Source organism: Podarcis filfolensis, assembly GCF_964270895.1.
Source record: "Podarcis filfolensis genome assembly, chromosome: 1".
Lineage (NCBI taxonomy): Eukaryota > Metazoa > Chordata > Lepidosauria > Squamata > Lacertidae > Podarcis > Podarcis filfolensis.
The window spans coordinates 57,825,707-57,849,530 of record NC_139604.1 but is presented as its reverse complement, the minus strand read 5'-3'; the positions used below and the strand labels follow the sequence as shown (position 1 = coordinate 57,849,530).

The 23,824-nt window shown below is 43.0% G+C and overlaps 2 protein-coding genes across 2 annotated transcripts; both read right to left on the bottom strand.

Moving 5' to 3' along the window:
• On the bottom strand, positions 1-2,118 carry LOC310749082 (uteroglobin-like). Its single transcript, XM_083585490.1, has 3 exons — positions 1,983-2,118; positions 737-924; positions 1-268 (listed from the first exon to the last, which is right to left on the bottom strand). The coding sequence occupies exons 1-3, from the start codon at positions 2,035-2,037 to the stop codon at positions 224-226; spliced, it is 288 nt and encodes a 95-aa protein (XP_083441616.1). The 5' UTR covers positions 2,038-2,118; the 3' UTR covers positions 1-223.
• Positions 2,119-6,613: 4,495 nt separating this feature from the next.
• On the bottom strand, positions 6,614-11,032 carry LOC310744805 (secretoglobin family 1D member 2-like). Its single transcript, XM_083576449.1, has 3 exons — positions 10,870-11,032; positions 8,095-8,285; positions 6,614-6,885 (listed from the first exon to the last, which is right to left on the bottom strand). The coding sequence occupies exons 1-3, from the start codon at positions 10,922-10,924 to the stop codon at positions 6,838-6,840; spliced, it is 294 nt and encodes a 97-aa protein (XP_083432575.1). The 5' UTR covers positions 10,925-11,032; the 3' UTR covers positions 6,614-6,837.
• Positions 11,033-23,824: the final 12,792 nt, after the last annotated feature.

The following is a 23,824-nucleotide window of genomic DNA, read 5'->3' as shown; positions in this document are numbered from 1 at the left end:
TGCAAGGCAGAGAGTTTATTGATTATGAATGATTCAAGAACAACAGATGAGATTTCTCTAGGTTCTCGATAGTATTTGTTGAATACTATCCAGATTGAGAGAGAAATCTCAGGATGGAATAGTGACAGTACAGAAGAAGTAGAAGAATGGATCAATGAGTGTTGCTTTGCGGCAACTGAGGCTAGTAGTCAGCCTGTGGAATCAGCTTGGATTCATCCATGGATCAGTCCTCCTTCCAGCTTTCTTTGCATTTGGCCATTACATTTTTCTGAAATGAAATGAAATCCAGGTCAATACAGAGTGTGGCGGGACAAAGAAGCAGGGGATTATGGGTACACAGTGCAGCTCTGGTTACTTTTGGGTGATTCAGGTGTACTGGGAGCAGATGGCCCAATGGCATGTAAGCAATTGAACGGGAGAAAACTGGCTCATAGTTGAATTTAGGTCAGCTGACCTGACCTGACTAGCTTGCTTGCTTCAAATTTTATTTATATTGTAACCATATTCAGGTACAACACCATAACAATTGAGATACAGTTCTCTGTGAGGAAGAAGGCAGGACAAGGTTTATGAGTGCTTTTTGGACCAGGATATTATATCTTATGACCTTTGATCTGTGTGTTAATATAACTTTTTTAAACAGAGAGGAAAACAAAGATTGATTGCAAATCCTGAATCTGCTTGTTGGCTTGTGCTGCAAAAAGCAAGAAAAGAAAATGGCAAAACTGATAATTACCGCCACTTTAAAGTAAGCAGGATTTTGCTCGCTTGACAGTTTATCTGCACACTTTTTTAACTTCATTGAGGCTTCTACCCCATGGTCGTCCTCGGCATACTTTTCAGCTATCTCCTTAAATTCTTCATCTGATTTATTCAGCATTGCTTGCAGAAATTCGTCAACAGGATCACACATAGCAGCAGAAACTAGAAAAAAGCAAAACAAAAAATCAAAATGGATTTTTCAATAAATTAAATGAATTTTTAAAAACTCTTTACATAAAAAACCTTGTGTGATAGCTGGCTAGAAGGAAAAGGACTCACCTGAGAATGCACTAGCTCTGATCTAAACTGGATGCCATTTACTCAGACTATATAATCCTAAATATTTACAAGGCACCAGGCCCCACTTCCCAGTTGTGTGGAACTACCACCACAGACTTGGTCTGTTGTTGTTCATAATTCAAAAATATTAATAGTAACAATGTTGAAAGTTCTTCCCTTGAGATATTGTTGCATTGTTGTTTTTTAACCTGAGCTGGAGTGGTAAATGATACCTTCACAGACTCAAGGGTGGATGTTGTTCAAGGTTTGTTACATTATTTTGACCCATGAAGCAGGAAATCCCACAAGCACCTCTCCAGTGCTTCCTTGGAGCCTAACTGTTCTTCCAAGCAGCTAGCAAATACTGAGCAACCTTCGCAAGCTGTTGGGCATCAGCACTTTGACTTACTGAGACTTAGTCAACGAAGTGGTGAGTTTGCATCTCTGGGGATCAGTTTTCACCAAACATTTCCTTCAATACAGAAGCAATCCCTCACATTGACACAGCAAGTGAAGCCTACCTGAGGCTGGCAGTGACGGAGCCAGGAATTTCCACAATCACAGATGCTGGAAAATGTTCCACTGAAGTCACATTAACATCTGCCAGCTGTATCCACAATTGCCCCCCCCCCATCCACAATTGCCCCCTTTCCACATTTTACATTCAGCAACACGAGTACACACCTAAGTCAGATGCCTAAAGCCCATATTTTTTAGTTCTTTCCCCCTACTGTACTTCATTTGCAAATGCCATCTCTGAAAACACTGTGCTGAATGAGGTCATTTGTGCTTCTTCAGTGTGTTGAGGGAAAAAAGAGCATAACTGTTTGGTGATTTGTTTAAAAGCATTTCATACCGCTTTTCATTTAAAAACAAATCCCAAAGCAGATTACAACAATAAAAGTGCAACAATAGCAATGCTAATCATGAGTGATGCTTACCAGAGGAGCAGCAACATGCCAGGGTGATGAAGAGAACGACAAGTGCCAACTTCATGATTACGGAGAACACTCTGTGTATGGATTACCTTACCAGGGAAATTGTCTGTGATGGTGAGCTGCACAGCGCAGGTGTGCATGTATATATACAGGAGGTAGCAAGAGCAACACCACCCACAACAGGACATAGGAGGACACTTGACCTTCGTCATATTTGTTCTCTTCATTATACCCCGAGGGAGGAATTAGATGGATGAGAGAGGAATTGTCCTGTTGGTTTGCTTATCTTCAAAAATTGAATCTGAGGGAGACAAAGAGATGCTTCAAACATTCTCAAATTAGTTGGCACCAGGAGGGTCACTTTGGTTAGCTCTGTTAGTGATAAGCTTGAGTGAAAAATGCACTTTTAAAATCAATTTTAGGGTGACCGGCTGATTAGAGCTGGTGAGGCAGAATAATGGAGACTTTGGTGGATGGGTGAGATTTCCTCCACCCCATCAGCCATTTCTGAGGGTGCAGACATTCTCCCCTCTTCCCCATGCAAGTTAATGCAGTCTGTCACTTTGCCCCACAAAGACAAAGAAGGCGGACAGAGCCCTGTTCTCTTCCCTTCCACTACCACCTTTGCCTGCAGTGTGACTTGGGCCCACGGCTGCTGCCATTGGTCACCCACCTCCACAGCATCCTCACCAGAGGTGATGGCCTTCCTCATGGTGCCTAACAGGCAGCAGGATTGGCACCCGCTACATAGCTACTCTAAGTGACGTGGGTGGCACTGTGGGTTAAGCCACAGAGCCTAGGACTTGCCGATCAGAAGGTCGGCGGTTCGAATCCCTGTGACAGGGTGAGCGCCCGTTGCTCAGTCCCTGCTCCTGCCAACCTAGCAGTTTGAAAGCACGTCAAAGAGCAAGTAGATAAATAGGTAGTGCTCTGGCGGGAAGGTAAACAGCGTTTCCGTGTCCTGCTCTGGTTCGCCAGAAGCGGCTTAGTCATGCTAGCCACATGACCCGGAAGCTGTACGCCAGCTCCCTCAGCCAATAAAGTGAGATGAGTGCCACAACCCCAGAGTCGGTCACGACTGGACCTAATGGTCAGGGATCCCTTTACCTCTACATAGCTACTTTACAAAATGTGAAAGTTTACAATTGCTCCTATAGAAGGAACCTATATTCTCAAATGCATGTAGCTGCGATCAATATAAATTAGCTGGCACGTTTGAGAGGATGTTTTTAATTTCTGCATTCTCTGTGGTTTCTGTTCCTCTCACTTGGTTTTGGTTTTTTGGTTTTGCATGGCAAGAAATCTTTATTTCTCCGTCTAAATCTATAACTGAGGACCTATCTCCTCAGCCTCAAAGCATCTTGTGCATTCACCCACAGAGTCCCATACTGGCTCCCACAGACTCCTCTAACTCATCTCCTGTAACCCCTTCTCTCACCAGATCAGACTAACATCATCCCCCCCCCCCAGCTGCCGCTCCCATGTGTGCATGTCACACCCTGTGCATGAAGAAGCTGCGGCTAGCAGAGTCACTGATTGTGTGCAACCTTACCCTTTGGTGCACAGGCAGAGGGGGTGCCAGCAGAAAGGTGCTACATCAGGATTACTTGGAGGGTGTCTAGGGATGGAAGGTTAGAATGTGCATTAAAATGCATATTGCAAAAATAACATTAAAAATGCTCCAAAAACCATTTTACTGGGGTAGATCTACACACAGGAAAAAACCATGCTATAAATAAGTCAGAAATTAAATCATTATAACAAAAGGGGCTATGTAAAAATCACATAGAATTTTTTCTTGCTCTCTGACGCCACCTGATGCTGCATATTTATAACGCATTCAAATCGTCATTTTTTGACTAGTGTAGCTGAGTCCCCTGGACACATATTTTAACCAATTCCAATGAAAAACAGGGAGAACCTGAGCGTTCACAAGAATACGCTCACTGGAGGCAATTTCTATATGATTCACCTGGTGTGTGTGTGGCTCTGAAGGAGGATGAGCCGCAAGAAATTGCAGCAGCCCTGTTCTGTGCTGGCCAGAACCCACCCAGGAAAAGCAGATGAAGTAAATGACTATGTATATAGGCTGGGGGGTTGTTGAGAGAGCAGGGCATAGCTGTGACAGTGTTTGGTTGTGGAAAACCCTGAGCTAGAATGAGTTTAGCACGCTCCCCTTGCACAAAGGAGTAAGGGTCTACCATTTGTGCACATTGCAGGGATTTAAGAACAAACCTGGTTCCCTGTGGGCTTGTATGGACAATGCATGTGGATTTTTGCTTAAAGGTAAGAGAACAGATGGAATGCCATGGCTTGAGGACTGAGTTTGGACATGTAGAATGAATCCCTGGTTCCGCCCATATTAAGCTCCCTAGGTATCTCTGGAGAAACTGCACTCAGCACAGACCATCTCACACGATTATTGTGAGGCTAGAGTGTCACTATCAGTTTCTTGGGGAAGTAAAAGACAGGATACAAAACGTACAAAAAATAATAATGAAATATATCCATGTCATATGTTGTACACAGTAGTTTTTTCTGGGGGGATGCAGGGGTACTTATACCCCTAAACCTTTTGTGAATCTTTGTACTTTTGTCTGTTTACTGTATTTATTTTTCCATATTTGTACTATAAAATGGTGATTTTCTTGAGTCAAAATGAGAGTGCCCCTAAACATTTTCTTAAAGGAAGAAAGCACTGGTTGTACTTAATGCACATGATTTGTAGTTGATAAATCTACTACAGAATTGTATTTGCAATGACCACTGGCCATAAGTTTTTCAAGGCTACAAAGAAGAAAGGGCAGGTAATTCTAGGACAGGCTGAATTGCCTTTGTATCCAAATGATCAGTATGGCCGCAGGTTTTCTAAACAGAAAAAAATATCTGGCAAGAATAACTAATATGAATTCTGTTTCTAAGCCATTGTGGTTATTAAGGAATTGCCTAAATTAGGGGACTTGTTTTGTATATATTGACTTTTCTACTTTGGGTACTGATTCAGGCTCTGGCATGATCATTATTTGATGGTGTGCTTTGAAAACTAGTTAGTAATGTTTTATGCACACACTGCATGTTATTAAGGGATCAAACTCCAGTGCTTTAAAACAAATATTTGCCTATGAGCACTTTGATGAAGGGCTTGCATCTGAAGTGGGGGAGTGAAAATAGAGCCACCTTCCTCAGGCATTCTCTAGGGGATTATCCTGCCAAGGCAAACTCTCTGTGCTCTTCTGAGGACCATTGCCCTGAGCTGCTATTTCCTATGAAGTGATGCCGTGATCAGTGAGTCCAGCAGCACTTTGCCATTGGCGTGGAGGTGTGCATGCTGTCCAATATAACATCTTCACATCTCAATGTATTGGTTTCTTCCAATCAATCTCCCATCAATACACTGAAAATTCCAAATCAAGTGCTTACTCGTTACTCTTTTGTTTCCCGAAGCCTAGCCTAGAACTACCTCTGCTGTAGCTAAGGTGAATATGCAATGGTTGGCTCACCCATTAAGGCATCAGTGCCTGCATTCATCGGGGAAGGACCACAGCTCATCTACATTGCATGAAGAAGGTGCCAGGTTCAATCCCTGGTGTCTCTGGGTACAGCTGGCAAAAGCTCCTGCCTGAAACCATGGAGAGCAGCTTCATATATTCATTGCCCCATCCCTCATGGTACCACCTGAGGCAGGTCATCTGGCTACGAGGCAAGGCCAGTTCTGGCCAACCTGCTTAGCTTCAGCCAGGCACTGTCTCTGATTTAAACCATAGCTAAAATGAAAAGTTTTCTGCCATTCCTATGGTTATATTTCTGCTTGCTTTTGCCGCTTGTCTCATAAAATATCACATATTTCATATATTTTAACTATATTTTTGAAGGAAAGTAGAAAGAAAGGTGCTACTATTTCACTTGTGCCATCAAGGGTAATCCTTTGGCTCTGTCACAGAAAGGAGCAAGTAAGCTGTTGGTCCAGGCAGTGTGGTGTTTTTGAACTATCTGCCCAAGTTTTACTCCATTTTTTCTGTTATCGTTTTGGCAGTTTCACTCTCGTGTCCCTTTTCCTCTCTGATAGCATTTTGGTGTTTTGTAACAATAAACCAATTCAGCAATGCATTGGTGACTGCCCCAGAAACTATAGCACAATGCAACATCCCTGTGGCATATCACAACCCTGGGCCCATGATCTTGAAAATAACATGCATCCATGGTAATGTGTATTCATAAAGATTTAATGTGCCTGTAAAGTTCAAGTGTGACTAATGCATGATCTGGGCCATGTGTCGCCTTGGTAGCAATGGCTTGCAAGGATTGGCTGCACTTGGAAAGCATGAGAGGGAAGGATGGGTAGACATGGCAGGTTGCTGAATGAAAGGAAGGTGGATGGGGAATGGGGTTGGCTAAAGACAAGTTGGGAAAAAATTCACAAAATGATTTTCAGGCAAGAAAGGCTTTGTCTATTGGAGGGGGGCAACACAAAGCACAACGTATGAACCTAAACCATAAATTAGAAAATCAAAGTTATTAAACTTAATGAATTGTTAGCGTGCACTATGGATACAGACTGGGGTGGAAACCCTGGAAGAGATGAGCTGTTATCAGTTGTTTCTTTTTTTAAAAAAACACACTCCAAACTACGCCACTGGTATGCTTTTTGTTTATTAAGGAAAGAAGTGACTAGAAAGAAGCCTGTGAAGATGCCTGATCTTGAAGAGCGGGATCATTTGAGAAAAGAACGGCTTTGAAGCAAATATACGTTTCAGCAGGATGAAGATCGGCGAAAGGGAAACACAATCAACAGCTAGCATGATCATCATGGGTTCCTGTCCTGGCTGGGGCTGGTGGACCGGGAGAATTCCTCAAAGCTTCAGTTTTGCAGCAGTTGCGGCTTTTCACATTCATGCAGGATATTTAACTGGAACAAAGATTGTCAATAGAAAGGTATGCTGTAATTCACATGGAGAATAGGATAAAACCTAATCATATAATCATATCTGTCTCTGATATGGTAGGTCATGTCTAGGCTGTCCTAATCCAGGGTTAGCCAACATGGTGCCTGAGGGCACCAGTACCTCCTGTGCTGCCTGCAAAAGGTCTTAGTAAATAGCCCCTCAAAAATCTACAATGCATGAGAGACTGTTTGCTTTTCCTGCACAGTTCCTGTTTGCACTTACTCAACCTCTCCAAGATGGACCATGTGTGCCCCTTTAAACATGCTACATTTCAGTGAATGCCAGGATTAGACACACACCCTCCCATCTGTGCTGAACAGGAGAGAGGTGCAAAGAGCTTCTCTCTGTGAGCGAGTGCAGTAGGGGCGAATGTAGGTGATTTTTCCTCCTTCACTGGTGGAGATGGCTGATGGGGAGGAGGTCTGCACCATTTTGTGTCCTGTCTCGTTTTCTGCTCTTCTACATGTGGCAGCCATTTTATAACTAGAACCCTGTGCTTTCTCAAAATTCTGAATGTGTCCTCTAGCCCAGAAAGGTTGACAACTCCTGCCCTAATCTCAGAGATTGAATGTGCTTCTTTAATGTGGGAGCTTTTGCCCTTCACCACCAATCCCCAGGGGCTGGAAACCTTCTTTGGCATAGCTGTCAACTTTTCCCTTTACTTGTGAGGAATCCTATTCGGAATAAGGGAATTTCCCTTTTAAAAGGGGAAACGTTCACAGCTATGCTCATTGGTTGTAAAATATTCTTTCCTAGCAGAGATACACTTTTGGTGCCAATTTTCTAATTTTTAGGCAACAGATGAAGACAGTTTGAATCTTCTGAACTTTGCTTTAATTCTTGGTGTTTCTCTGCTTTTATTACAACCTTTTTGCTATCTAATTAAACTTTCTCTGTGTGGTTCTTTTTTATTATCTGACGTTAGTATTTATTATTGAACAATACAGTTAACTCACATAGACACCCAGCCAGCTTATGCTGGAGTCATGATGTGATAAACAGCCATATCTGAACAAGGCCTCAGAGCCTACTTCCACTGAAACATATTGTGTCTGTGGTGACTTGAGGCAATCTGTCATAGCAGTTTTAGTCCTCAAATAATGAATGTGCATTTGTGAATTTGCCCCAAACTGTGATTTAAGTGTTGGGTATATGTGTGTGAAAATAATTACCAGCACTTGGCTTTTTGCTATTAGAACGGATTCCGGAAGCCCGACTGCACATTGTTTAAGCACAGAAGCAGCTTTCTTCATTTCTTCGGTGGTGGCAAAGCGATCAATTGCTTTCATGTAGTCATCATGCGAGGCAAAAAGGAAGTTTGTGAGGGTATCAACAAGAACGGGGCAAGTTTTCATAGCAGTAGCTGGAAAGGAATGGAAAATGCTTGAAAATTAGATTTTGAGTGAGGAAATCTGAATTGTGATAAAAGTTAGCAGGCTTTGAACCAGTTAAACGTCACATGGCAAAACGCAGGTAGTGTAGTTTTGACTAGGGTATTCAAGTTAAGCAGAAACTATGAGTGCATGATAAAAACCAAATATATAACAGATAAAAATATTTTTAATTAATCTGTTACTTTTGTGAATCTGTCAGCTTTCTACTTTCTCACCTGCTAACTAGCTCCCTAGGGTAGTAAATGAAACAGCATGCCAGATTCCATGACCCTGAATGACAAGGATTTTATTATTTCAGTCATGTCCATAAAATGGAACTTGGAGTGGGAGGCAGGGTGTCCAGGACACATTTGATCTTCTATTCCAGAAATAGATCCAGAAATAGATCCAGGCACCAGTCTTCTTAACCTCCTCACCATACCACCAAAATCCTCTTGAAACTCTCACACAGAATTCGCCTATTCTTTTTTGGGTGTGCAAACATGGCATGATTATGTACATTCAGTGCTGGATACAGGTGCCATGTCATCCCTGTCCTAAATTATTCGTTGATCTAAAACACATTCTGCTGGAACAGTTGTAATCCGTTCTGCACCGATAATGCACTTCTCAAGCGCTTGCTGCCTATGTGCGTACACAGAGAGCACTTTCTCAGGTCTCCTCCTCCTATTGGGGAAGCCCTATGGACATTGCAGGGCTGTGCCACTGGCCCTCGTCATATTTAACTTGTCTTTGAATGAAATAGGCAAAATAAGAAAAAGTGCAGTCATTTAGCCTCCTCTGTATACTAGAATATATCCACAGCATATCAACACACCGGTTTCCATCCCTTCTTTTGAAAGGCTATTATGTGTATATTGTATATACTCGAGTATAAGCCGACTTTTTCAGCACATTTTTTATGCTGAAAAAGCCCCCCTCAGCCTATACTCGAGTGAAGGTCCTTTCAGGCTGCTCCTTCCTCCTCCGCCCTTGCTGCTGTCAGCGGTGGTGGGGAGGAACAAGCAGACGGGGAGGAACAAGCAGTGTTCCAACACTGAGTGAAATAGAGAATGTCATTGCACACAAGTTTCAAAACAAGCCCACCTGTGGGTATAGACAACAGGGGTAGTAGCTGCAGCTTTGTATGATGTTATTGCATTAAGGTATGTACAATTGCAAACTGCTATGTACAAAAAAGCCAACCCCTGTGTGGTTTCAAAGACTACATGTGCGCGCATCCTTATTCTTTCCCAACCCTATCTTTTGGGGTCACCCTTGGGGTAGGCAACTTCTAGCTTTCTCTCTCTCTCAGGTAGATTCACTGTAATGATAACAAAAGACTGGAGCTATTTACAGCTCTGCAAGACACTCTCTCTGTTTTGACCAAGTTGTCTTCTAAATAACTAAGCAGCTGGTGCAGGTTAGCCTTTGCATATAAACATAACAGTCTTACCCAGAATACCTGCGGGGTGAAATACTTTCCCCCCACATATGTCCAAAGAAAACTGTACGAGCAAAAATGAGCACATAAGCCCAGATCCATTTACTCACAACACCGGATGCTAATAAGCAATTGTGAATTGTGAGTGGGCAGAGCCATCCTCCTAACACTGGTGTCACTGCATTCTAGCTGGGCAAGGCTAGGATCAGGTAGAGTAGGGAGCGGCAAGGTCAGAGCCGCATGGGTATGCCAATGGAAGCTCTGGATTGGCTCTGCTGGTGCACCCATCCTACCACAGAGCTATCAGGGTAAGCTGCAGCAAAGCTGACTTTGGAGGGTGGCTCCATCCAACCATACGGACATCAGAGAGAGAGAGAGAGAGAGAGAGAGAGAGAGAGAGAGAGAGAGACTGACCCATGAAATGCATTGAGGGTAGTGTCAGAGACTGGACTGAGGAGGAATGGTGGGGACCACCCCACCCTCTTCCTGAACCTTCCCGAGAAGAGGAGGACAGTATAGATTTAGAATAGTGGTTTGCAGAAGGTCATAGTTCAGAGGCTGGAGAGGGGAGAAGTTGGGAAATATTGGGAGAGCAGCAGGAAGAAGAAGCACCAGGGGAGAGACAGCTGACAGACTCAGTGTCTTTAGACAGCATTCCTGACCCCTCCTCTCCCAGGTCCCGGCGTGCATTGAGATTAGGATAACAGAAAGCACAGAGGCAGAAAGCACAGATCAGCCAGCACAGGGATGATGTATAATAGGAGAGACGGAAGGGGTGGGACTTTACTCGGAGCAACACCATTATCTGAGAGGCGGTATCCTCCGTCTCTCTCTGTGAATATTGAATAAAATACCATGGTAAGAACTTCTTGTTTTCCCATTTCTGATTGCCAGCCAGGAGGGTGGGGGATCGGATTCCCTGAAGCCTGGCAGCTAGGCAGCTTTATACTGCTACTGAAAACTCATTTGAGCAGCAGGATAACAATGACTTACAAATTTTAGGTATTTAAGGAAATCTGTTTAGTATGAAATTGTCCAGTATGAAACTCTTTCCTATGGAAGCATCCATACTTACCCCAAAAGGTCCGTTGAGACAAAAATGTCTTGTTATAATGGGCTAAGCAACTCACCTGAATAACAGCAAACCAACAGAGTGCCCAGGACAAATACAGTTGTCAGCTTCATGGTGGAGATGGTTGTCTATTGCGTACCAGAAGGCAAAAGGCAATGGACTTCCTTTGGAAAGTTAAGGACCAAGCTTAAATATATATAGGAGACTGCTGGTTTTCCACCCAGCTGAATTTGTGCCAAATTACAGAAATAAATTCTTCAGAAATGTAATTCAAGCCATCTTTGTTCATGAAGTAGGTTCCCAGAGCAGGGGCAGGGGGAAAGTACAACTATAGCTCTTTGATCTTGTTCCCATGAGAATGAAGTGGCCCATAGAAGCCACTTGTTCCTGCTATGCACAAATGCAAAACGATAATGAATATTTCGCAAACAGGAGAAGTGAAGCATGTTGTTTCAAGAAGAATGAATTATGTAGGATCACATTAAAATGTAAAAGGAACTGAAAAGCTTATTAGTGCCAAAGAAGTTGATGTCCAGTTCAGGTATGACCAATAACGCAGAAACAAGCCTTAATCTCTGTTTTAGATAAAATTTGCCAGTAGTGACAGCTGAAGAACCTATAAAACAACAAAACTGGTTTGGGCAATTTTGGAGAAGCAGGTGACTTTCTATTAAATATATAAAAACCTTTAATTGTGGGTTTATCCATTAAAAGAATGACCCAGGGACAGACTCCAGCAGTCACTTTTGAATCAGCCAAAATGGTGAGCATTCCAGGGTACAATAATCACAGCTGTTATTAAAAAATTAGGCTAAGTTGTTAAAGTACTGACAGTTACTAGCCAGAAACGTTATTACTATTGTTAGGTTAAGCGAATCTAGAAATAACCCTTTGGGGTTATAAATTGACATTTCTAGCTCTGTCAAACTCAAATTTCTTCATTTGAAAGGTTACATTGTTCTTAATAGGAATTTGACCAGTTCATTTCTAACCAATAACTCATGTTTTCAGTAATTATGAAATTATTAATACTGTTCTAGTGGACCACTGCCCACCATTAAAGGGAAACTAAGATGACTTTAAACAAATAATTTATTGGCACTTGTTCAGTGCTAATTCCTAACGGTATAAGAGCTTAGCACTTAGTGACGGTGTTGGCAGCAAAATGACCTGCCCTTTTAACATTTGGTTTTGACTTCCCGCCAAATCATAAACAGTCTTGGTTCAATAACTTTCTGCAACATTTATCTTCTTATTTTAGCAAATATTGACAGGGAAATCTACTGACATGAACAATGGAGTAAACCTTTCCCCCTATAATGCAACAGTATCCACCTGAGAATTTGGAAGTATGCAGAAAAGATTTTATGGTCTGGTTCATGTACTTACCCAACCCACTCTTCCCTCAAGCAAAGATAGGCTGAGTAAATATACGAACTGGCCTCAAATGAACTGACAAGAGTCACCCAGTGCTGTGCTCATGGATGCACCCACAAAAGCCTTCATTGGTGCCCCCAAGCAGGGGCCTCAGACTGAGAGCTTTCAGTAAAAGTGTGTGGGGCAGCTTTACTTTTGCTGATAAGGTACCAGAAGAGAACCAGCTGTTCTGGGCTGAAAATAACTGGCATGCCTTCTACAAGGCTTGCAATATTCCTCTGATTTCAGGCAAAACTGCAGGCATGACTGAATGGAAGAAGGATCCTGTTGAGCGGCTGTACTATTCTGCTGACTTCAGAGTTGTGAAACCTGAGAGGTCCCCTCTGCCCATTTTCTAGAAATCTCTTCTTTTGCTGTTATTTAGGAGAGGAAAAGGGGTCATCAGTGACTAACCCAGGATGCTGCCTTGCCTTGGGTTTGCTATCAACCTCCCATGTGTGTGGAGGAGCTGAAATCCAGACCTCCACACATGGAGAGCCAGACGGCCGTTTGGAGAAGAACATAAGCAGTAAAGGCAAGAGGCAGGCAGCAATTTGGGGAGAGGGATTTGGAAACACACTTCCCCCTTTCCTGCCTTGTAGCCCAACAAGGACCAATTTGAGTTCGAGTTTTAATACAGCTGTTTTGCGCAACATCAGTTTGAGCTGGTAGAAACAAGATGGCTTGGTTGTGCCATTAGGTCCAGTCGTGGCCGACTCTGGGGTTGCGGTGCTCATCTCGCTTTATTGGCCGAGGGAGCCGGCGTACAGCTTCCGGGTCATGTGGCCAGCATGACTAAGCTGCTTCTGGCGAACCAGAGCAGCGCATGGAACGCCATTTACCTTCCCGCCGGAGCAGTACCTATTTATCTACTTGCACTTTGATGTGCTTTCGAACTGCCAGGTTGGCAGGAGCAGGGACCAAGCAATGGGAGCTCACCCCATTGCGGGGATTCAAACCTCCGACCTTCTGATCGGCAAGCCCTAAGCTCTGTGGTTTAACCCACAGCGCCACCCACATCCCTGGTTGTGCTTAGGTGACTAGCAAATAGAAGCACAGGTGCCACCCAGCAAAATGCCACTACACACATTAAAACAACCACCCCCCACCCGCAGAATGCAGTTCTTTGTGTGCACACTTGAGTAGCATGTGGTTTTATGCTGTTCTTTTCCTCTTAGGGTGTACACACATGGCAGTCCAAAGTGGATTTGATGCGTTTTGTGTGTGCGTGTTTGACATGTTGTAAACACAACATCGAGGTGGAAGCCTGAAATTTCTGCCTAATTAATTTGAATTTCCCAAATCCATGGATTATTTGATGGGGGGATCCCTGTGCTGCACGCATGGAGAATGGAAAAAGCATCTCCCCGTTTCTTTAGCCCCCCCCCCGCTCCTTTTTTGCCTAGGAAAGCTCTCCTGTCACGAGCAGCAGGACTTGCCTGATGATGTAAACAGTGAAGCAGTTAACAGCAACATGGCCAGAAAAGAACAGAGCTGGAAGAATTTAGTGGCTCTTGAAACTTCATTTGAAAGGTTACATTGTTCTTAATAGGAATTTGACCAGTTCATTTCTAACCAATAACTCATGTTTTCAGTAATTATGAAATTATTAATACTGTTCTAGTGGACCACTGCCCACCATTAAAGGGAAACTAAGATGACTTTAAACAAATAATTTATTGGCACTTGTTCAGTGCTAATTCCTAACGGTATAAGAGCTTAGCACTTAGTGACGGTGTTGGCAGCAAAATGACCTGCCCTTTTAACATTTGGTTTTGACTTCCCGCCAAATCATAAACAGTCTTGGTTCAATAACTTTCTGCAACATTTATATTCTTATTTTAGCAAATATTGACAGGGAAATCTACTGACATGAACAATGGAGTAAACCTTTCCCCCTATAATGCAACAGTATCCACCTGAGAATTTGGAAGTATGCAGAAAAGATTGAAATGATGTTCACAGTACTATCCAGTCCTTTCTTATTGTTTTTCCACATCTCTTGCTGTTATTTTCATATATTTTTCCTTTCTCTTTGTGACCTCTGATAGTCTCCACAAGCTGGTTAGAACAGTTTGTAATCCTGCGTGTATATTATTATTTTTATCCAGTAGCCATATCCAGACGTTTTCCATATAACATCACTTCCATACATCAAAACAGTCTTAGCGTCATTAATCTTCACCAATCTGCCTCCTTTCTCAAAACCTCTGAGGAGATTCACCAGGAATGCAGTCTGAAAGCAAGTCCGTTCTTCCTCCCGGCTATAAATCCTTTGGCAAGATGGCAACTCCGAATTAATTGCTGCGCCATTCCCAAAAGCTCTTATTGCTTCTCGATCTCCATAAAGCATACTTTTGGTTAAAGTTTATCTCCACACAGACCTTAATCATCCTGCTTGGGTCAGTTCAACCGACGATTCTAATGAGGAGGAGTTCTTGTAAATCACATAGAAGGAAAGTAAAAAAGGTTCTCCCCTCCCCCATTCAGTCCCGTTGTCAACATACCCAGCCTTGGTGTATCTTCATCGTAAAATATTCCTGTTTCTCCAACCCGTCGTCTTCTTTCGCAGAGGTCACTTAAATTAGCAGACTTCACTCCCCTTCTTCACTTGAAATATGTGCATTTGCTTCTTTTATAATTAATTATTTCAAATTGCTGCAGCTAGTGCGCGATCAGAGACAGCGTCCAGGAGAGCCGAGGTCCACACGGGGGCATTCTGCCTAGGGCCCTCACCCCCTTCTTTCGAATTAGGGGGTGATTTATGGGCACAGCAGGCAAGGGCAGTGTTCCCCATTTCCTTGGGGCAACAAGGGAGGCTGCCTACTCCCATAACAGCCTCTTAATTACCCCGTGTGGGTCGGAGAGATGGTATTGTCGGCCATCTTCCAATGCGCCCCTAGTGGCCCCCTTTTGTGGGACATTTTTGAAAGGTTCGCTTTTGTAAGATGTATTGCTGTGCCATTTCACAGACAAAACACATGCATCTGTGTGCATGCCCACAAAGGACCTCAGGTTCCTGGAACTTTCAGAAGCCAAGAGAGTAATAATTGAGGAGAGGACTTCCGGGTTGGCGCCATTGTTTAATGGCGGATTCCCTCCGAACTCCGGAGGGAATCGGCTCCGTAGCGTCTGGGTCTGGCCGCTGCGGCGAAGCGGGGACCCTTAAAATCACAGGCGCAGATGCCTGTGAACACAGAGACTCGGCGGGCACCATTTGCGCCCCCCCAATCCGCAACGGAGCCTTTTTAAAGGCTTCGGAACGGAGGCAGGGTGAGGCGTGGTGCTGAGAGTACTCCCTCGTCTACAGAGTGAAGCCGCAAGCCATTGACAGAGAGCGCCAACTTCTTCTTTTGATCGATTGGACTACAAACATCAACCCGTGAGTAATACGGAGATTGGAACTTTAAAAAATTTTTTCTATTCTGGATCTGGAACGAGCGGGAAGGGGCTAAAAAGGAAGTCCACCCCCCCCTCTTTGTAAACAACTTAAAGCAAAGGACCGAGTAGCTAAGGTCGAGAGAATCTGTTTAAAAAAGATCTTGACTTCACGGTTTTAACATTATAAGAAGACTTACCGGAGGATTAAAAGAATTTTTGGGAAACTGAAGTTTTACCCCCCCCCCTAGACCCGGGAACGTCCTAGGAGAAAGCCTGCTGTATTGAAGAGTTTGACAGCTGTCAAGTTAGCTGTTAGTCAACTAGCTGTCAGCTGGAAAAAGAGAACATTGTTTTTGCTGTTTCTGCTGGCTCATTCGGTATAACTTGTTGAAAATAAGGAGGGCTGATACAAAATAACTGGACTTTTGGTTTTGAGCTGAAAGGAATATCAAGGAACTAAAATCCCCCTAGAGGGGTAATAGGGACATTACATTACAAAAATGGCTGGAGCATGTAAATTTCAAGCAGAATTGGATAGAGCATTTGTTCTCTTGGGAAAGTTACAAGAGGAGTACAGTGCTTTGTCTACAGAGGTCTCAGCACTACATTTAACAGTAAACAACTGTCTTGAGCCTGATAAGGATTTGAAACAGGGAGCCCATTCTATTGAACAAATAAATGAAACTGAAAGTGTAGACATGATGGAACAACATGTTGCTTTTGAAGAAAATGAAGGAGGAGCTGGAATTCTGCACGAGTCAAAGGAGAGTGGTAATAGGAGGCCTGACATGATGACAAAAAAGGACAATAAAAATTGGATGTGGAAAGCCCGGTCTGAATGGGAGTCTGAAAAATGGAGAGATCCCCTTTGGAGGAGATCTGAAGACCTGAGGATCACAGAATTGTTGAAGGCGAAAGTTGGAGCTTCGGGGACATATGGATTTGTAAGAAATTTGAAGCAAGAGCTAGAATACCCCGTAGGCTTCGCTTTTAAGTGTGGAGGACGGGCTGGAAGTAACATGGATCTTGTCGGGCCGGAGCCTCTCCGAGACTTGGGGTTCAACATCAAGGACTATCAAAGAGGCCGGCAGAAAGGAACTGAGAGAGATATAAGGGCCTCGGACGTGAGATCTCCAGGCTAAAAGAACATAAAGACTGATGGGTTGGCTGGGGACTGGAACCGGGAAAAGGGTGGGTGGAGGTTGGGAATCCAAAGGGTATATAAGTATTCTTCTTCAGACTTCCGGGTTGGTGCCACTGTTTAATGGCGGATTCCCTCCGAGCTCCGGAGGGAATCGGCTCCGTAGCGTCTGGGTCTGGCCGCTGCGGCGAAGCGGGGACCCTTAAAATCACAGGCGCGGATGCCTGTGAACACAGAGACTCGGCGGGCACCATTTGCGCCCCCCCAATCCGCGACGGAGCCTCTTTAAAGGCTTCGGAACGGAGGCAGGGTAAGGCGTGGTGCTGAGAGTACTCCCTCGCCTACGGAGTGAAGCCGCAAGCCATTGACAGAGAGCGCCAACTTCTTCTAAGAGTGATTGGATCCTAAAACATCAACCCGTGAGTAATACGGAGATTGGAACTTTAAAAAATTTCTTATTCTGGATTTGGAACGAGCGGGAAGGGGCTAAAAAGGAAGTCCACCCCCCCCTCTTTGTAAACAACTTAAAGCAAAGGACTGGGCAGCTAAGGTCGAGAGAATCTGTTTTTTGCTTTTCTTAACAAAGATCCGGACCTCACGGTTTGGACATTATAAGAAGATATTCTGGAGGATAAAAAGAATTTTGGGAGCTGAAACTACACCCCCCCCTAGACCCGGGAACGTCCGATGAGAAAGCCTGTTGCATGGAAGATTTTGACAGCTGTCAAGTGAGCTGCTAGTCAGCTAGTTGTCAGCTGGAAAAAGAGAACATTGTTTCTGCTGTTTTTGCTGGTTTATTCGGGATAACTTGTTGAAAATAAGGTTGATACAAAATAACTGGACTTTTGGTTTTTGAGCCGAAAGGAAGATTAAGGAATTAAATCCCCCTAGAGGGGTAACAAGGATACTACATTACAAAATGGCTGGAGTGTCTAAATTCCAAGCAGAATTGGACAGAGCACTGGTTCTCTTGGGAAACTTACAAGATGAGTACGATGCTTTGTCTACAGAGGTATCGCTATTACATTGGACAGTAAACAACAGCTTGGAGTCTGATAAGGATTTGAAACAGGAAGCCTATTCAACTGAGCAAATAAATGAAACCGAAAGCGTAGACACGATGGAGCAATATGTTCTTTTTGAAGAAAACGAAGGAGGAGATGGAGGTTTGCAGGAGTCAAAGGAGAGCTACAATATGAGGCCTGACATGATGATAAAAAAGGACAATAAAAACTGGATGCGGAAAGCCTGGTTTGATTGGGAATTTGGAAAATGGAGAGATCCTCTTTTGAGGAGATCTGAAGACCTGAGGATTATAAATTTGTTGAAGGTGGAAGCTGGAGCTGTGGGGACATTTGGATTTGAAAGAAATTTGAAACAAGAGTTGGAATACCCCATAGGCTTTGCTTTTGCTTTTAAGTATGGAGGACTGGCTAGAAGTAACACCGATTCTGTTGGGCCGGAGCCCCTCCGAGACCTGGGGCTTAACATCAAGGTCTATCAAAGAGACCGGCAGAAAGGAACTGAGAGAGACATAAGGGCCTCGGACCTGAGATCTCCAGGCTAAATAAATAATATAAAGACTGATGGATATTGGTTGGGGACTGGAACCGGGAGAAGGGTGGGTGGAGGTTGGGAATCCAAAGGGTACATAAGGATAATTTGCATTGCTTTATTTGTTTTATATTTTGTTAGTGGTAAGGAAATTGGGTAAACCGTGGAAGGGAAATTTTGGTCGACCTTAGGAAAAAGGTTTAAGAATAAATTAATGAGGTATAAGTATTGATGAGTAATTTCAATAAGGTGAAACTGGTTTTTTTTTTCTTTTTTTAAAATTAAGTGAAAATAAGGCTGTTAAAAATAAATGGAGGAAATGGAAAAAAGAAATAAAGTAAAATAACAGTATGTTAGAATAAATGTTTAAGTTAAGGTGAAGAAATAAGTTAAGGACTTGCTGAATTGACAATTTAAATTGGAATACAAGAAGGGGAGGTGTGAGGAGGTCTGAGAAACAAGGTTGAGGAAAATAAGTATCAGAAACTGTATGTGTTTTTTCTATTTTTCTGTTTAGTTTTGAATATGCTTTTTTGTGTTGTTTTTATTTTGTTTATTTTTTTGTTTTTGTTTGTTGTGTGTTTTTTGAAAATACCAATAAATATTTAATAATATAAGTATTCTTCTTCTCTTGCTATATTTTTTGTTAGTTGTATGGAAATTGGGGAAACCGTGGAAGGGAAATTTTGGTCGACCTTAGGGAAAAGGGTTAAGAATAAGTAAGGAGGTATAAGTATTGATGTGTAATCTTGATAAGGTAAAATTGGTTTTTCCTCTCCTTTTTTTTTAAAAAAATTAAAAGGTTGGTAAAAATAAATTGAGGAAATGGAAAAAAGAAGCAAAGTAAAATAATAGCATGTTAGAATAAATGTTTAAGTTAGGGTGAAGAAATAAGTTAAGGACTTGCTGAATTGACAATTTAAATTGGAATACAAGAAGGGGAGGTGTGAGGAGGTCTGAGAAATAAGGTTGAGGGAAATAAGTATTTGAAACTTTATGTGTTTTTTCTATTTTTCTGTTAAGTTTGGATTTTATTGTTGTTTTTAATTTGTTTATTTTTGTGTTTGTGTTTTTGTTTGATATATGTCTCTTGAAAATACCAATAAATATTTAATCAAAAAAAAAAAAAAGAGAGTAATAATTGAGGAGACAACAGGCACCGTGGGAACACACTCCATTAAGCAATTGCTAAGTCGAAGAAGTAAAATTCACAGAATAGAGAAGTATTTTCTTTTTACTGAAACTGAGCACACACTGAAACAATGCTAAACAAGACACACATTCCCTTTTATATCAGACGGCATTTAGGGCAGTTCAGAAAACAGGAAAGATTTGGGTTTGACTGTTTTGCAACAATCAAGTATGATGTAAATGTTTCCTAGTTCCTCTTCAGGGGGTCTAAGGTAGGAATCTCCTCTGAATGCTCAGAAAGTGGATCCAAGTGAATCCAAGGCATAGCCAGATTTCTTACTCTCAGCATTATCCTTGCTAACTAATGGTAAGTACATAATTTTCTTTATTATCTTCCAGTATTTGCCGGTTTTAATCATAGTGTTGATGAAAGGCCAACTGTGATCTATGAAGTTTGCTATTTGGAAACTTCTTCACAAGCGCCTTAAGAATGACCTGTACCTATAACTTAATTCCAATATATTTCAATGGGGCTTTGCATATGAAGTCCTAACTCTGGTGAAAAGTTTTGCTGTTGTTTTGTTTTTAAATGGAACAGCTACTTTGGCGAAATATCCTGAATAGGACTGAACACTGATAAATGCCTATAGATTTAGATTTACAGATGTTCAAGGTTAAGTATTAGAGTTAAGTATCAATAAATATTCTATTGCCTCACATTGTCATTAGTTTTTGTCTAGGTGAGACAGTTTCTGGAAAAGTAAAGAACACAGATATAGTAGGCATAATGGAAACTTTGTGGAAGGAAGAGAACCAGTGGGACATGGTTATCTCTCTAAAGACAAACTCCACAGGAGGGACCGGAAAGGGCATACTGGGAGTGGTTTCACACTGTAGGTCAAAGACAACATAGAATCCACCATGTTAGAAATCCCAAAAGGGACAGATTTCCCCATGGAATCCTTGTGGGTGTTGACATCAGGCCACAAGGGTAATTTAGGACTGGGGGTGTACTATTGTCTGCCTGTCCAAAATCCCCAGGGTGATTGTGAGATGGAGAATGAAATTAGGAAGGCATCTAAAGGAGGAAGTGCTGTAGGCAGTGCTTTTTTTCTGGGGGTACGCAGGGGTATGCATACCCCTAAACATTTTGTGAATCTAAGTTTGGCCTCATTGAGGGGCAGTATTTCAACACGAGTAGGAAAATAAGAGTACCCCTAAACATTTTTTTTTGGGGGGGGAGCACTGGCTGTAGGAATGGGTGACTTCAGTTACTCCCACACAGACTGGGTAGGTGTGAGTTCCAGTAATGACAAAGATATAACATTTCTAGATATCAGAAATGACTGTGCCTTAGACCAGTGGTTCCCAATTAGCTAAGTACTGTGCCCCCCCATTTTTCAAAAGCCAAGCCATGGACCCCTTTTGAAAATTTTGATAACTCTATGGTAGTTTTTGCTATGTGGATGGTGCCACAGACCCCTTGGGTGGGTTACGCAATTGGGAACCGCTGCCCTAGACAATTGGTCATGAAACTGGCCAGAGGGGCAATGACTCTGGGCCCCAGTGGGGTAGCACCCAGGGCCTGATGCAAGACGTAAGTGTAACTGAACCAATTACTGGACAATTGATGAGGAAGTTGAAAGGCAAAGTGGGTCAAATCTCTCCAGAATACTTGGGAGCAGTGCTTTTCTTCTAGAAGAAAAGTTGCAGGCACTCATCATGTACAGTGGTACTTCAGGTTAAGAACTTAATTCGTTCTGGAGGTCCGTTCTTAACCTGAAACTGTTCTTAACCTGAGGTACCACTTTAGCTAATGGGACCTCCTGCTGCTGCCGCACGATTTCTGTTCTCATCCTGAAGCAAAATTCTTAACCTGAGGTACTATTTCTGGGTTAGCGGAGTCTGTAACCTGAAGCATCTGTAACCTGAAGCGTCTGTAACCTGAGGTACCACTGTAGCTGTTATAGTAAGTGCCACACTTTTAAACAGGCCCTGGACCTCTGTGCTGCCCTGAAAATACCACTGTCAGATGCCCCATCTTGAGTGAGTGAGGGCGCAGCTCAGATATGGCGAAAGTAGGCACTGAGCACATCAGTCATCTTAATGTTGTTTATAGTACCTAGCTCACCTTCCCATTGAGTTATGAGCCGCCCTACAGTGTTCTACAATGTTCTCATTATGTTTCATATACTTAACAGTCATGGCTCTTTATTTTTATGTTTCCATTGTTTAATTATACTTTGCTTTCAGCAGGGGGTTGTTGCTTGTCTCATTTTGTCTCTGCGTTGCGGACTCGTGTGCAGCAGGTTGGAGGCCACTGGGGAGTGAGGAGGGGGGTGGGAAGTATAAATGCAGTAAAGAAAGACACTGAATTAGGATTGAAATTGGCGGGCCAGGAGCGCCTCTTGATTAATGCCAGTTGTCCTAATTATAGAGGAACCAACCACAAGCCATGCCGAAGACGGAGGTTCATCCATGGCAGGGACACACTGCCAGGTCACACCTGCTCTGCCTTTCAAGTTGGCAGGAATGGGCTTACAGTGGGATGCAGTAAACTCCCCAGACCGCACTGGGGAACATTGCCAGCAGGGCTTATACCTCATAAATCCTGGTTTTCCCCTGCCTGAACCTCCTCGCAGCCCATGGAGGGCCACGAGGAGTGATCACCATTGACTCGTGATGTGAACTGAAACCTCTAACACCATTACTGACGTCAGCCAGCTGTGCAGCTGATCCTCAGCGCTGTGGCTCTCTGGTGGCCACAACTACCGCTACTGCTTGAAGACTGTAAGCAGTTTTTCTTGCATCACTGTCCTGCTGATGTTCTTAGTTAAAACATCTTCCTTTAAATTTCCTGTTTCTATCCTATTTTTAAACATTTTTAAAAACTACATTGTGTCAGAGTTGGGTAGAGCCTTCATAGTAGCCCCTTTCACTTCCTTGCAGTGTTTAACGCATTTTCAAACACCATAATCCTCAGTAGTTGTAGTATATATATAGATTTTATTGCATTAGCCGTGTGGCCATAGCATGATATACATAGAAATAATAACTATCGGTCATTCGATGTTTTAAATCCCCTGTTGTTTCTGTTATCTCCTTCCCCCCCCCTTTAAGTATTTGCCCAGGACGATATCTACCTTTACCTCCCCACCCCCATTTTATGTTATGCTGTAGTTGTAGTAGTAGCAGCGTTCAAGGCATAGGTATGCAATTTTGGAGCAGTTTGTGAGCACTGCATTTTATAAACTGATTCATATTAAAATAAACATTCCAAAAAATAACTCTGATGTCTCAAAACTAACAGAGACAGTGCACACATAGACAAGTATACATGCACACATTAGTATAGAGTGAGTTTCCCCAGTCTGAGAGTGTAGCACTGGATATGCAGCCATAGTTTGGGTTTAACACCTTAGCAAATCTGATTCACTTGAAAGTGTTTTGAGAGAGCTGCTGAATGCACATGATTTTGGGTGTTGGATCTGGGTGGTTGCTATTCCATTAAAGTGGTGAACATGGTCTTGCACAATATATATATACAGGGCAGCAGCACTCCTTTCTATGGAAATGATCTAGAGTCCTGTTTGCATATGGAGGGTAGAGTGCTGAGGCCTTCTTCCCTGTGTACAAGCAGCCCATAGAAATATAAGGGCAGGGCAGGCCTTCTCTGAACCAAAGCAAAAGCCCACCTAGTCCGGCAGTCCATTTCAATAATGGGTCACACCCTTGCCACACCTACATGCAGCCTCTCAGGACTTGCTTGCCTGCCACTGCAATCCAGGTAAACAAGGCATCTAACCCCACCTTCTAGGCCTGTACAGAGATTCCAGCCACAATAAGGTATTGGGGTTGGAGTGGAGAATCTGTAGCCCTCCAGATAATGGATCACAATTCCCATCATCCCTGACAATTAACTGTGCTGGCAACAGCATCAGGAAGGTAATATGTTGGCAATTCCTTTGTTAAGGCTTGAGCACTCAAGCGTCTTGGATCTGAGTCCAGTATCTAGCCCAGCATCCACGGGCCTCAGTAGGGTCCCAATTTGTTTTCTACCTGCCCCACACCTGAAATCATATGTGATGCCAGGTGTGGGACAGGCACAGATGAATAAACAAGAACTTAATATTCCTGAGTTGCTTCATTCCTGAGTAGCTGATCAGTGATTACAGGGAAGCTCTTCGAAATTGTTTTAATTCAAACCACTTCATCCAAATGGAGCATTTTACCTCTGTGGATGTCTGTGTCTGCGGGGGGGGGGGGAGTCCATTTGCGGGAAGCCCAAACCAAGATCAAAAGTCTGCTCCTGGGAACTATATCATTAAACGTTTCGTTTGCATTGTTTCATGTACTCTCCCCCAGTGCTTTCTTTCTTGTTATTAGATTA

Coding starts and splice junctions, on each gene's coding strand:
- LOC310749082 (XM_083585490.1), bottom strand. CDS start 2,037: ATGAAGTTGGCACTTGTCGTTCTCTTCATCACCCTGGCATGTTGCTGC. Junction 925..1,982: donor GGCATGTTGCTGCTCCTCTG/GTAAGCATCACT, acceptor GCTTTTTTCTAG/TTTCTGCTGCTATGTGTGAT. Junction 269..736: donor CTGCTTACTTTAAAGTGGCG/GTAATTATCAGT, acceptor ATTTCATTTCAG/AAAAATGTAATGGCCAAATG.
- LOC310744805 (XM_083576449.1), bottom strand. CDS start 10,924: ATGAAGCTGACAACTGTATTTGTCCTGGGCACTCTGTTGGTTTGCTGT. Junction 8,286..10,869: donor GTTGGTTTGCTGTTATTCAG/GTGAGTTGCTTA, acceptor ATTCCTTTCCAG/CTACTGCTATGAAAACTTGC. Junction 6,886..8,094: donor TAGCAAAAAGCCAAGTGCTG/GTAATTATTTTC, acceptor TCTTTGTTCCAG/TTAAATATCCTGCATGAATG.